The sequence below is a fragment of the Callorhinchus milii genome, unplaced genomic scaffold (genome assembly GCF_018977255.1).
Source record: "Callorhinchus milii isolate IMCB2004 unplaced genomic scaffold, IMCB_Cmil_1.0 Scaffold26, whole genome shotgun sequence".
In the NCBI taxonomy this organism is placed as follows: Eukaryota; Metazoa; Chordata; class Chondrichthyes; order Chimaeriformes; family Callorhinchidae; genus Callorhinchus; species Callorhinchus milii.
The window spans coordinates 225,544-239,189 of record NW_024704767.1 but is presented as its reverse complement, the minus strand read 5'-3'; the positions used below and the strand labels follow the sequence as shown (position 1 = coordinate 239,189).

Sequence of the window (13,646 nt, the reverse complement as noted above, 5' to 3'; positions counted from 1 at the left end):
CGACCCAACTGTCCAGCGCCTTGGGACGTCCTCCCGACGTGAAAGGCGCTCTATAAATTAAATCTTCTTGTTGTTGTTGAGGAGTATTTTAGGCTTAAAAAAAATATTAAGATGCTGATTAAAAATGAAGAGCCACTGTTTGCTTTTTTGGGGGAATAATCAAAATTTTGCACTAATTTAGAATGTTCAAATGCTGATAGACCTCAACGTTTACAAATCAGTACTCAATATCTGGATTCATTTTCTGTGGGGAAACAGTTGAGTATGAGGGAGATTCAGTTAATGGGCGAGTGAGTAATTATCTAACAGCCCAACGGGTTCAGTTCGGTTTGTTGCCCGCCTAATGTTGGGCAAACAAGACGATTTCCTGGAGGAGTTGGGTCTCTTGGTCCCAGTGCTGACACTGGTTCGGGCTTTTGTTTGTTTAGAATTTCATTGGGTCTGGGATTAAATATCTGGATTAAATGTAAACTGGATAAGTAAAGTCAATAGGGCTATCGATGCAACTGGAGTCCTTTCTATCTAATGGATTTTAAATGAAGAAAAAGGAGGAATGTGTTCAAATGCAGTGTATTAGTTACGTTAATGCAGGGATACTTTAAGACTCTCCTGTCCATCATAGCAAGCAGTACTAATCCGCAATCAGTCTTCCTCTGGACAGCTTCAGAATAACACACAGCGGTGGTTTCAGTGAGCAGCTACTGAACAAGAAAGACCTCGTCATATCAACAACTCGCTTCCAGAGTTGGATCTGTCACCGTAAGCCATGCTACATTTTTTTAAATGCTAGCCGACACATCTATAGACACATTATAGTTATAAGAGGCTTTTTAAAAAGGCTTATATATTTCATTTTTTCTTTGATGTTTAAGATGTTCCCTTTATTTTAATGGACTTTAATAAGACTTGTGCTCAGCTGTTGTTATGATGCAGACATGATAAGGCACCTGAAGGCCAACAGGCTGCAGTGGATTTCAGATGAAGAAATTTCAGATGAATTAACTGCTCACGTTTCAATTACTATTTGTATTCCTTTAATTTTAGTTTTTGTTCATTGGATATATAAATAGCAATTTTCAGCGTCAAAATACTGAAGTGAAATCATTTCTGCCCTGTTTACTGCCTGTTTCCAATGTCTAGCCACTGGTGCATGTTACGTCTCCTCTCCTTTCGCAGCTTAAAATCAACTGGTGGGGAGTCATTACGATGCTCAACTCTTGTCAAAGCCACCTGAGAAAATATCAAGCTGCCTGCCTTAAAAGGAGAGATTTTTAGAAGGATTTGTTTCTCTTCCAATTTTGTAATGTGAGGAAACGGGCTGCAATAATGGGGAAGGAATGGAATGTGCTTTGCAAAACAATTATCAGTGCAACTGGTAATAACAGCAGATTTAATGAGAGAGAGAGAGAGTTTCTTAAGTGATTTCATGTTTTCCACAACACTCAGTCTGTGACTCAGTGTATAAGTGGACTGGCACGTATTGATACCCACCACCTCCCACCCACTTTTAACGGCTCAAAAGTTACTCCCTTTTAACCTACGTGCAGTCAGTTTGTCAATTCCTTTTTATATACAGTATCAAAAAAAGCTGCTGTGAATTTTTAAAAGTACTGGAATCTAGCAAGTTGGAGCAGTAACCCAACTTAGTGTTAAAAAAGATGCATCTTTTGGGTATGAGAGCTGCACTCTGTATTGGACAATGCAGGAAAACAAAGCTTGGTTTTAGATAAAATCGTAACCTCCCTTTCAGAAATCTACCTGACTGAAAAGGCTGTTAAATTATTACTATTATAATAATAATCCTTGCATTTGATACAGCACCTTACTGCCTTCACAGAATATGTTGTAAAGTGGATTCACTGTGTATGTTGTGGGCGAAACATGTCTAGAAATGCAGAAAAATGACCCATTGTGTTTAACGTGGATGCTTTGGATTCGGGGCATGTTTGTGATCACTGATCATTGCACAGTGAAGCTTATTTGTTTACATCCCTCTACCCACCCCCTCCCCCCTGATCTGCTTACTGGTGACATTTGACCACATCAGACAAAGCTGTCCCATCTAGTCTGGTGACGTGCCCAAGAGGAATAATCTTTCCATTGCTAATCCAGTCAGTCTGACTCACGCCATTATCAGAGGATGAGTTTAATTATAAACCCCATCCAGTGAACAACACAAGCGATCGGCACAACCCCGTCTGACTACGTGCGCAGGTCCAAGTAGTTAATTGATGTGATTAAATACAACCCAAGAATGAATAGATCATTAGCAATAATGTTCACAATCTTCTGTAGCATGCACCAAGGCAGAATGGCAACAGCTTGATTTGATACAATAATAATCCTTGCCCTTGATAACGCATCCTATTCCATCATCCAAAATGTCTCAAAAAGCGCTTCAGAGGTATTACACTGTAAAAGATAGCGACTGTGTATTTGTAGGCAAATGTGGTTGCCAATTTGTGCACAGCAGTGTCCAGCGAATTAACAATTTTGATCTGGAGAATTGGTTGCCAACAAACTGGGAGAAACTAGTTTCTGGTTTCTATTCAAGGGATTTTTCCTTCTCTAACCGTGGGATAGTCAACCAAATATTGAGTTTGTTACCCTTTGCAACATTCATTGATCAGTGGTTGATGTTTATTTTTCTTCCTTTCAGATTGTACTTGGGGTGAAATAATGAGCAGCTCAGAAGCTGAGGTGTACAGTAGCGTGGGTAAGTGATTCAGATATTATTAATGTCATTTTATTATGAGTGGATTACGCAAACATGACTGAATAGCAGATTGCACAGTTATGGTTTCATGCTGTAATGTTTCATGAGGTAAATCTTGTTCGATGGGATTCTGGAGATTTGTGTTACGTGTTGTGTTCGTGTATATGAGGGAGGAACTCTGACCCGATTAATTAATCCATTGTTGATCATTTTAACTATCTAGGTGGATCGTCGAGCTGTTTGGAAGAAATATCCTTTAGAATTTCTGCAGCACTGGAGAATAACTCTGCAGAAGAACGTGTGGTAATTTCCCCTCTGCCAGATATCTGCTTGACTCATTGCTTTGAGATATTGACGCAAACGCAGGTAATATGTCAAGGCTGAGACATATAAGACTGAGCTAAGAAAAGGGATGGGTACTCTGTTTTAATCTTCTGTTATAGATGGGTCTTTTTTACATTGTGGCACTCTTATTGCAAACTCCCTTTGTATATTATATAATGGGTTTTCTCTTATACTTGCATAACAACAACAAATTACATTTGTGTATCGCCTTTCGTTTCGGGAGAACGTCCCTACGATGGGATGAGAGAAGCCAAAATCTGAGCTTTGGCCAAAGCAGGCGTTCACTCGGTTTGCTGAGCCAAGTGTGAAATGCTGAAGCAACCAGCCACGCAAACAAATAACCCACCCTGAAGTCCTGTATGTATTTTGCAGAGAATGTATTTGTGTTAGGGGATGTACTAGTTATTTTTCTCTCTCTCTTTTCCCCTGTTAGGCAAGAATGGGATCGATATCTCGTCCCTGAAGATCACCCCGATGGCAGTTTTGTACCACATGGCTGGGTCTTTCCAGTCCCACCTTCTCACGACACGTGGGCAACAGCATTGGGACAGAGTGAGAGCTGGTGACTTGTTCACCTCCGTTCTCTGTGACTGGAAATATTTTGTATCCTGCAAAGACTCTTTCACTACAAATAAAGATGGAACTCGCATTCTGAATTTAGAGCTTTGTAAATATTTCGATGATGGTCTATCTGAATGCAGAAAACTGAAGGATTCAAACTGAGAAAATGGGCGATGGGCGATGTATAAGAGCATTGTGCGACGTCCCAACGAGAAATATTTTTTTAAAAATAAATCTATTTCAAATCCAGTCTTCATTGCCCTTTACATGCAAGTGAGCAGCAAGAAAGCATCAACCACAATTTGCACTGAATATTGTACTCGGGGGTATCTTATTTAAACAGATGTATTGAATGATGATTCTCTAATTTAGTTCACAGTGCATTTCTGATTTGTTACAGAGAAGACACTGGTATTTCAAAGATGTGTATTTTTTCGTTTAAAAACGTGCAGAGTGAAGCCCTCGTGCTGGTTGTGTGCTCGCTTTCTGTAAGATGTGTCGATCGCTGCTGCATCCAGCAGGCGGCAGTAGCTGAGTGATCAAAGTGGGACATGTTCCACTGTTGGCAGCTGCGGTCAGGGAGGTGTGTTTGGGCAGTTAGGTTATGATGTTCCTTGACTGGCAGATCAGTTAGATTAGTGAGGACTTCTCTTTGACCGTGCCTTCAGCTCCCCTCTCGACTCTCTACCCCCTCCTCGCTCCCTCCCTTCCCTCCCCTCACCCTGACCATTTCCCCCCACTGCTCGGGTCCTGACCCAACTGTCCAGCGCCTTGGGACGTCCTCCCGACGTGAAAGGCGCTCTATAAATTAAATCTTCTTGTTGTTGTTGAGGAGTATTTTAGGCTTTAAAAAAATATTAAGATGCTGATTAAAAATGAAGAGCCACTGTTTGCTTTTTTGGGGGAATAATCAAAATTTTGCACTAATTTAGAATGTTCAAATGCTGATAGACCTCAACGTTTACAAATCAGTACTCAATATCTGGATTCATTTTCTGTGGGGAAACAGTTGAGTATGAGGGAGATTCAGTTAATGGGCGAGTGAGTAATTATCTAACAGCCCAACGGGTTCAGTTCGGTTTGTTGCCCGCCTAATGTTGGGCAAACAAGACGATTTCCTGGAGGAGTTGGGTCTCTTGGTCCCAGTGCTGACACTGGTTCGGGCTTTTGTTTGTTTAGAATTTCATTGGGTCTGGGATTAAATATCTGGATTAAATGTAAACTGGATAAGTAAAGTCAATAGGGCTATCGATGCAACTGGAGTCCTTTCTATCTAATGGATTTTAAATGAAGAAAAAGGAGGAATGTGTTCAAATGCAGTGTATTAGTTACGTTAATGCAGGGATACTTTAAGACTCTCCTGTCCATCATAGCAAGCAGTACTAATCCGCAATCAGTCTTCCTCTGGACAGCTTCAGAATAACACACAGCGGTGGTTTCAGTGAGCAGCTACTGAACAAGAAAGACCTCGTCATATCAACAACTCGCTTCCAGAGTTGGATCTGTCACCGTAAGCCATGCTACATTTTTTTAAATGCTAGCCGACACATCTATAGACACATTATAGTTATAAGAGGCTTTTTAAAAAGGCTTATATATTTCATTTTTTCTTTGATGTTTAAGATGTTCCCTTTATTTTAATGGACTTTAATAAGACTTGTGCTCAGCTGTTGTTATGATGTAGACATGATAAGGCACCTGAAGGCCAACAGGCTGCAGTGGATTTCAGATGAAGAAATTTCAGATGAATTAACTGCTCACGTTTCAATTACTATTTGTATTCCTTTAATTTTAGTTTTTGTTCATTGGATATATAAATAGCAATTTTCAGCGTCAAAATACTGAAGTGAAATCATTTCTGCCCTGTTTACTGCCTGTTTCCAATGTCTAGCCACTGGTGCATGTTACGTCTCCTCTCCTTTCGCAGCTTAAAATCAACGGTGGGTGAGTCATTACGATGCTCAACTCTTGTCAAAGCCACCTGAGAAAATATCAAGCTGCCTGCCTTAAAAGGAGAGATTTTTAGAAGGATTTGTTTCTCTTCCAATTTTGTAATGTGAGGAAACGGGCTGCAATAATGGGGAAGGAATGGAATGTGCTTTGCAAAACAATTATCAGTGCAACTGGTAATAACAGCAGATTTAATGAGAGAGAGAGAGAGTTTCTTAAGTGATTTCATGTTTTCCACAACACTCAGTCTGTGACTCAGTGTATAAGTGGACTGGCACGTATTGATACCTACCACCTCCCACCCACTTTTAACGGCTCAAAAGTTACTCCCTTTTAACCTACGTGCAGTCAGTTTGTCAATTCCTTTTTATATACAGTATCAAAAAAAGCTGCTGTGAATTTTTAAAAGTACTGGAATCTAGCAAGTTGGAGCAGTAACCCAGCTTAGTGTTAAAAAAGATGCATCTTTTGGGTATGAGAGCTGCACTCTGTATTGGACAGTGCAGGAAAACAAAGTTTGGTTTTAGATAAAATCGTAACTTCCCTTTCAGAAATCTTCTACCTGACTGAAAAGGCTGTTAACTTATTACTATAATAATAATAATAATCCTTGCATTTGATACAGCACCTTACTGCCTTCACAGAATATGTTGTAAAGTGGATTCACTGTGTATGTTGTGGGCGAAACATGTCTAGAAATGCAGAAAAATGACCCATTGTGTTTAACGTGGATGCTTTGGATTCGGGGCATGTTTGTGATCACTGATCATTGCACAGTGAAGCTTATTTGTTTACATCCCTCTACCCACCCCCTCCCCCCTGATCTGCTTACTGGTGACATTTGACCACATCAGACAAAGCTGTCCCATCTAGTCTGGTGACGTGCCCAAGAGGAATAATCTTTCCATTGCTAATCCAGTCAGTCTGACTCACGCCATTATCAGAGGATGAGTTTAATTATAAACCCCATCCAGTGAACAACACAAGCGATCGGCACAACCCCGTCTGACTACGTGCGCAGGTCCAAGTAGTTAATTGATGTGATTAAATACAACCCAAGAATGAATAGATCATTAGCAATAATGTTCACAATCTTCTGTAGCATGCACCAAGGCAGAATGGCAACAGCTTGATTTGATACAATAATAATCCTTGCCCTTGATAACGCATCCTATTCCATCATCAAAAATGTCTCAAAAAGCGCTTCAGAGGTTGTACTCTAAAAGATAGCGACTGTGTATTTGTAGGCAAATGTGGTTGCCAATTTGTGCACAGCAGTGTCCAGCGAATTAACAATTTTGATCTGGAGAATTGGTTGCCAACAAACTGGGAGAAACTAGTTTCTGGTTTCTATTCAAGGGATTTTTCCTTCTCTAACCGTGGGATAGTCAACCAAATATTGAGTTTGTTACCCTTTGCAACATTCATTGATCAGTGGTTGATGTTTATTTTTCTTCCTTTCAGATTGTACTTGGGGTGAAATAATGAGCAGCTCAGAAGCTGAGGTGTACAGTAGCGTGGGTAAGTGATTCAGATATTATTAATGTCATTTTATTATGAGTGGATTACGCAAACATGACTGAATAGCAGATTGCACAGTTATGGTTTCATGCTGTAATGTTTCATGAGGTAAATCTTGTTCGATGGGATTCTGGAGATTTGTGTTACGTGTTGTGTTCGTGTATATGAGGCAGGAACTCTGACCCGATTAATTAATCCATTGTTGATCATTTTAACTATCTAGGTGGATCGTCGAGCTGTTTGGAAGAAATATCCTTTAGAATTTCTGCAGCACTGGAGAATAACTCTGCAGAAGAACGTGTGGTAATTTCCCCTCTGCCAGATATCTGCTTGACTCATTGCTTTGAGATATTGACGCAAACGCAGGTAATATGTCAAGGCAAAACAGTTCAGTTCCTTTTCTCTTAGTGTAAATCCATACTGCATATACAAAGCATCAGTCTGATAATAATCCTTGTATTTCATACCTTCTGCTTCGGGAGGACATTCACAAAATGCTTTACAGGATTTACTGTAAAATGTAATGACCGTGGATTTTTGCAGGTGAACGTGGCAGTCAATTTGTACCCAGCAATGCCCCACAAACAGCCATTAAGTGAATGACCAATTTTATCTGGAGGATTGTTGGCAGGACACTGGGAGGAAAAACTCTTGTTATCCTTTCAGATCATGCCATGGACATTGATTCAGGCCAACATCTCGTTGCTGGCTTTTTGAAAGAGCAATCCATTCAGTCCCATTTACCTGAGATTCCACTGATGTAATGCGCGGGGGGGGGGATTGAGAGATACAGGTTATTTTTAAACACAAAATGACTAATGCAACCAAAAGCATGTTTGACACAAACATAGATTGCAGGACACGAAGACGTGAATAGAAAATCCAATGAATCTTTAGAGAGTTCCAGATTTACCAAAGAACCTTAAGGAAAGTAGATAATAAGGAATGACCCTGACCAGCAAGATTAAGTGACAGAATATTAAAGCCTTGGAACAGGGCACTCAACCAATAGGAAAGGCGTATATAACCCTAATCTGCAGGTTCCTTAGATAACGTGAGTTTTTGTGGACGAATGGCTTAGCAGCTGTTCCACTAAAGCCTATGTGATGTAAGGACACTAAGCCCCTGCATACAGCAGGACCAAGAAGCTAATCAAATGGTGTAAGCAGATTGTTGTTTGCTTCTTGGAAACCGAATGATTCAACTTACTCCAGCTGGTGACCCCAACAAAGCGGCTTTGCTGTCACGTACGCTGGCACCTCGTGGCTGTTGAACACTACCCCCCCCCCCCCCACATGAAGGGCACTATATAAATGGGCCATCGGTTTGAAGTGGAAGTAGTCACATGCACACTCGCTCTTCCCCACTCAGCCCTGGCTGGTGCACATCTGTGGAGCGTGGAAGGTGTTGGCATATGATTACTGTCTGCTAACTGCTGGCCAGACTCTTCAAGGAGAAGGGGTTGTCTTGCAATGTCCTGGCCAACAATCCCCCAGTTAATAAAACTTGGCCATTCACATCATGGCTGCGGTGTGCAGATTGGCCAGTGCCTTCGCTTGCAAAATGTATAGTCACTTTACAATAAATCCCGTGAAGTGCTTTGAGATCTTCCAACAATATAATCAGGTGCTGTATTTTAATGTTGTTTGTTTTAAAAAAAAATTTGGTCATTCATTTCAACAACAAGAACAACAAAATTACATTTGTATAGTGCCTTTCACGTCGGGAAGACGTCCCAAGACACTGATCCATGTGGGACACGACCAATCCACTTTCCAGTAAATCCTGTGAAGTGTCTTGAGATGTCTCGATGATATAAGGTGCCATCTCAAGTGCAAGGATTATTATTAATCTTTCTTTCCTGCAGTCTATAAATGTCATGTTATTTTCCTAGGAGTTTGTCCTCTGCTAACCTGAAATAATTTGATTAGGCTGAAGGGATATTGTGCCAGTGTAAAGCTTTTGAAGGAACACTTTGATCTGATAGCAATTTTAAGTCTTATTTGGAATGGCTTACATTGCGATTTAACCTGTAAATATTTGAGAGTTAAATCAGTGCTATTTTTGTGACTTTGTATTCCAGCAGGGTTCAAAGTGTGTTTCTCACTCTAAAAAAAATTCCCTTCTTTGAAGAGGAACAGAACGTGATTAAGTGTTGTTGGATTATTGATGGTATTTAAACGTGAAAGATTTTGTTTACAAAAAAGATTGCTGCCACTGCCTCCTGTACGTTCTTGCCTAAGGGGGTGCAGATAAAACTAGTTTAGTAATGTTAAATGAATAACTTGTGGCCTTGAAAGGTGTTGATTACTTTTGTTCCTCCAAAAACCCCCTGTAGCGTAGTGGTTCAAGCGCTCGCGCCGCAAGTGAGAGGACCCGGGTTCGATTCCGGGGAGGGACGAAATGAAACCTTAGGCAAGTTTCCTTACTACACACGCCTCTATTTACCTGGCAGTAAATAGGAACCCGGTTGTTGGTTGATTGACAGATCGTTTTCCGGGGATAATAACTCATAGACATTAATAATAACTCAAATTATCTTTGAAAACTTTTTTTTGTGGGGTGGGGGGGGGGATCGGAGGGCGAAGAGGTGGCGGGCGTAAGTCAAACGAAGGCCTAATTCCGTTGTTGAGTGAAGTCGGTGTATTGTGTGCGATCTCTTGCAGTATGACTTCTCTCTGGAAAAGGAGGTGTTGGAGTGGATCAGAGAGCGCGGGGTGACGGAGCGGGTCAGGGCTGTGCCCACGTGCCCGCCCTTCTGGCTGGCCTTCCCCGATCCCGAGGAGGAAAGCTCCGAGGATCCGAACGACGACAGCCCCTGCGATTACTCCAAGGCCATGAGAGGCCACGTGATTCTGCAGACCCGCAGGTGCCGGAGTTTCAGCGTGACCGACGACCGCCACATTCGCCCCCGGGTCGCCTACATCTCGTCAGAGAGCGACGACGGTTACTCGGAGGACGACGAACTCTCCTCCTCGGACGAGAGCGAGGACAAGAAGTTCAAGCTTCCCTCAGTGCCCATCCCCAGAGTCAAATGTAATTCATACTCCAGGCTGCTGGACGGCAGGCCAGCCTCCTCGCCTTTCTTGGACAGCGCTTCGCGGAGTAAATACTGTGAGAAGCACCGGAACGTCAACGTCACCAGACTCCCCCACATCTATGGGCTGAAGATGTCGACTCACTCGAGCGGCACAGACGCCGAGCAGGAGGTGGGCAAGAGATGCAGCCCCAGTTGGCTGCAGGACCATCATCATCACCACCAACAACAACAAGCGCCCAAGAAACTTTACCGCAAATCCTTCTCTCAACTCCAGCCCAACAGGAACAGCAAAAACCCATTCATGCCGCAGTTCGGATCTGGAAGTCCTCCTCTCGCCTTCACCCGGCGACACCTGGCCAGGTCTTCCCCGCCCAGCCCTATAGCCCCCATTCGAAGACACAAGCCGCCAATCCCGGTGAGAGCTCCCGATCACCACTGCCCTGAGAATTCAATCCAGATCTCAATATCCGTGCCTCCCGGCTTGGCTAGAACAAGCGCTCTGGGACACCGCCCTGCGTGAAGGGTGCTAGATAAATGCATGTTGTTGTTGTTGTTTTCCATGAGCCACAATCTGCTTCCTCATTGTTACAATACTTAGAAACCTGTGGGTTTTGGGTGGGAAGGAGGAGGGGTAAAGATTTGATTGTCTTGCGGACAACAATCTAAAATACTGCAAGATGATTATCGTTCAGCCGAAGGACGTTGTGAGGAAAGTAACCAATGCTCTGTTTACTTTGGGAACCCAAATAGCACAAGTAATCTGATCACAATGGGAATAGCCCAGGGTAAGGGCCCTTCTGACCTTGAGATTGAGGAATGTGATGGTTGCAGAGAGGGACTGGGAATAGCTAATAGCTAGTAGACTGTGAAACAAACCCCTCGCTGGGCAAAAATAAACCAGATTCTTTTATAGATCCATTGCTCTCGACAGCTTGTCTATTCTTGTGCCTCTGTTCTGAAGGTTTGTTTTCGCTCTGCTCTTTTCCAGTCTCTCAGCCCTTACTCTTGCCTTCCGGCGCCTCCATCAACCTCGAAGCCTTTAGATTCTCACAAACCTCTCCCAGACTCTTACTCTGACCTGCTGCTGGCACTGAGCCAAAAAGAGCAGGAGCTCATCCAGACTGTTGTAGATCGGGGCTATCCTATCAGGAGAGTCATTTGGGCCATCCAGAACATTGGACAACGGAGTACACAACAGGTTGGTGACTCATCTGTTAACTGGTAACGGGGGGGAGCGGGAGAGGGAGGGGGATGGGAGGGGGGAAGAGAGATGGGGGGGAGGGAGGGAGATGGGAGTGGGAGGAGGATGAGTGGGAGGAGCAGAGGGGAAGAGGGAGAGGAGGAGAGGGAGAGCAAGGCCACCAATAACCAACCCATCCAGCCCTTGTGGCCAAACAAGGAGCAAGGAAACCAGAGAGCCAGGCACCAGACCAGAAACCTCTCTTGATTCACAATCATTTAACCTCTCAGCCAACGTCCAACACTGAAAATAGTGACGAGAGACAACAAAAGGGGAGAATCTAAATTAGCGAATGTTAATCACAATAAATATCTATCGGAGCAGCTCTGGTCCCTTAAGAACCATTTTTCTTGGCTTTATTTTTAATTTTTAAGAACAGAGAGTCCTGCATAAATAAATATTTGCCCCAAACACACGATTTTATAAATGGGATCAACACCTTGAATTGTGTGATTTTAAAACCCTTTGAGCTTTGTAGACATGCACTCCTCCAAGGCAGTAAATAAGAAATCTCTAACTGTGTTGCAGTCTCAGGTTTTGATAGTTTGATATTATAGGAGTCCCGTGGAGTAGTGGTTAGAGCGTTTGCCTCACTACCAAGAGGACCCAGGTTTGATTCCCAGGCAGTGCGAAGCCTTAGATAAGCTTTCTTACTCCACACAGTCTCTGTTTACCTAGCAGTAAGTAGGAACCCGGTTGTTAGTTGATTGCGGATCACTTACCGGGGGTAATAATCCCTAAAAAGCAAAAAAAAAGAGAAAAAAATTGGGTCACTCAATCCACGACTGTGTGGGGGACACTGCTGTGCGCCCACAAAACACACAGTCGATTTGCTTTACGGTGTATTCTGTGAAGCGTTTTGAGACATCTCAATGACGTGATAAGACGCTCTATCAAAATGCAAGGATTATTATTATTACTGCTCTCTATGTGCGGAGAGTTTCTTTTTTAGTTCTGTCTTTTAACTGACTGATTATGTGTCAGATTGTGGCTTACCTGAGTGCCTGGGACCGACTGTGCAAGGAGGGCTATGAGGAGCCTCTGGTGGAAGAAGCCTTGGAGATATTCCAGAACTCGGAAGCAAAGGTCAGAGAGTGTGTTCCTCATTGGTGCATTTGCTCCTTAACAGGAAATTCGCCCGCAAAATACACACTCAATTCACTTGACAGTATATTATATGAAGCGCTTTGAGACGTCTCAATGACGTGATCACATAAAATACAAGGATTAATATTATTATTTACTTTGTGATGGTTGGAAACGAGATTTGCCTCGGTGTGCTGATTGGGATTTCCTCTCCCTATTTTGAGAGTTTGCAAGACTCGTCCAAAAGATTAATTGTGACGCCTGAAAATCGATAAAAGTCCTCAAACAGAACCCTCACACACACACTGGCCAGTGGATCCAGCAGCAAGCACTCCCTACATGGTATTCGCAAACTGAAAGGTGCAATTAGTACATCAAATCTGGTTTGCGAAAGTCGCAAATAACACCACAATCTATTTAAAATACAGCCAACTACACTTTACAATAAACCTTGTGTTGAAAGCGCTTTGAGACGTCTCGACAACGTGATAAGGCATGACATTAAATGCAAGGATTATTGTGTTACAAAACAGGAAGGGTGTCTGCAGCCAGAACATAGGACACCCGTAAGAAACCGCTTGTTACTGCAATGGGGTTGGCATTCAGCAAAGATGAAATCAAATGGGCCAAAGGGTTCTTCTTCATCCAAACCTCTTATGTGGTGTTCTTCTGAACTGTTTTCACCTCTCGTGACCTCTCTCTTACTCGCCCTTTTCATGACTGCAGGCGGCAGAATTCCTGACTCTGGTGACGCAGTTCAATGAGATGGGGCTTCCAACACGAAGATATCAAGGAAGTTCTTCTCGTCCACAACAACCATCAGGGGAGAGCACTGGAAGAGCTCATGACACGATCCTGATCACTACAGCCTGAACTCTGCTGTGTCGTGTTCAGTAAATACAATACAAATTACATTGTAAAGCACCTTTCACGTCGGGAGGACGTCCCAAGGCACTGGACGGACAGTCAGGGATTTAATTAACTTCACTTAATTAAATGTACATTCAATAGTGGGATCCAACCTCCCGGGATTTAACATTAATCCCTGTGTACAAACTTTTTTTAAAAAAAAACTACTCATTGTTATTGTACTGTGTGAGTGTTTTCTGAAAGCAAAGCTATTTTAACATTTCAAAAAAAGTATTTGCATTTGAAAAAATGAGCTGCTGCTGCTGTGTTTATCCAAT

The 13,646-nt window shown here is 42.6% G+C and overlaps 1 protein-coding gene and 1 long non-coding RNA gene across 2 annotated transcripts; both read left to right on the top strand.

Annotated features, from left to right (window-relative positions):
• Window positions 1–84: 84 nt before the first annotated feature.
• On the top strand, window positions 85–3,080 carry LOC121850872. The gene is made up of 3 exons (XR_006085795.1): window positions 85–759; window positions 2,660–2,716; window positions 2,940–3,080. It is a non-coding gene; the product is annotated as an uncharacterized LOC121850872 (long non-coding RNA).
• A 1,377-nt stretch (window positions 3,081–4,457) lies between these two features.
• Window positions 4,458–13,368, top strand: ubap1lb (ubiquitin associated protein 1-like b). Its single transcript, XM_007905942.2, is given in 8 exon segments — window positions 4,458–5,132; window positions 7,037–7,093; window positions 7,317–7,459; window positions 9,760–10,548; window positions 11,122–11,331; window positions 12,358–12,459; window positions 13,186–13,227; window positions 13,229–13,368. Coding segments are annotated over 7 exon segments (1,413 nt in total). The 5' UTR covers window positions 4,458–5,132; window positions 7,037–7,056; the 3' UTR covers window positions 13,319–13,368.
• Window positions 13,369–13,646: the final 278 nt, after the last annotated feature.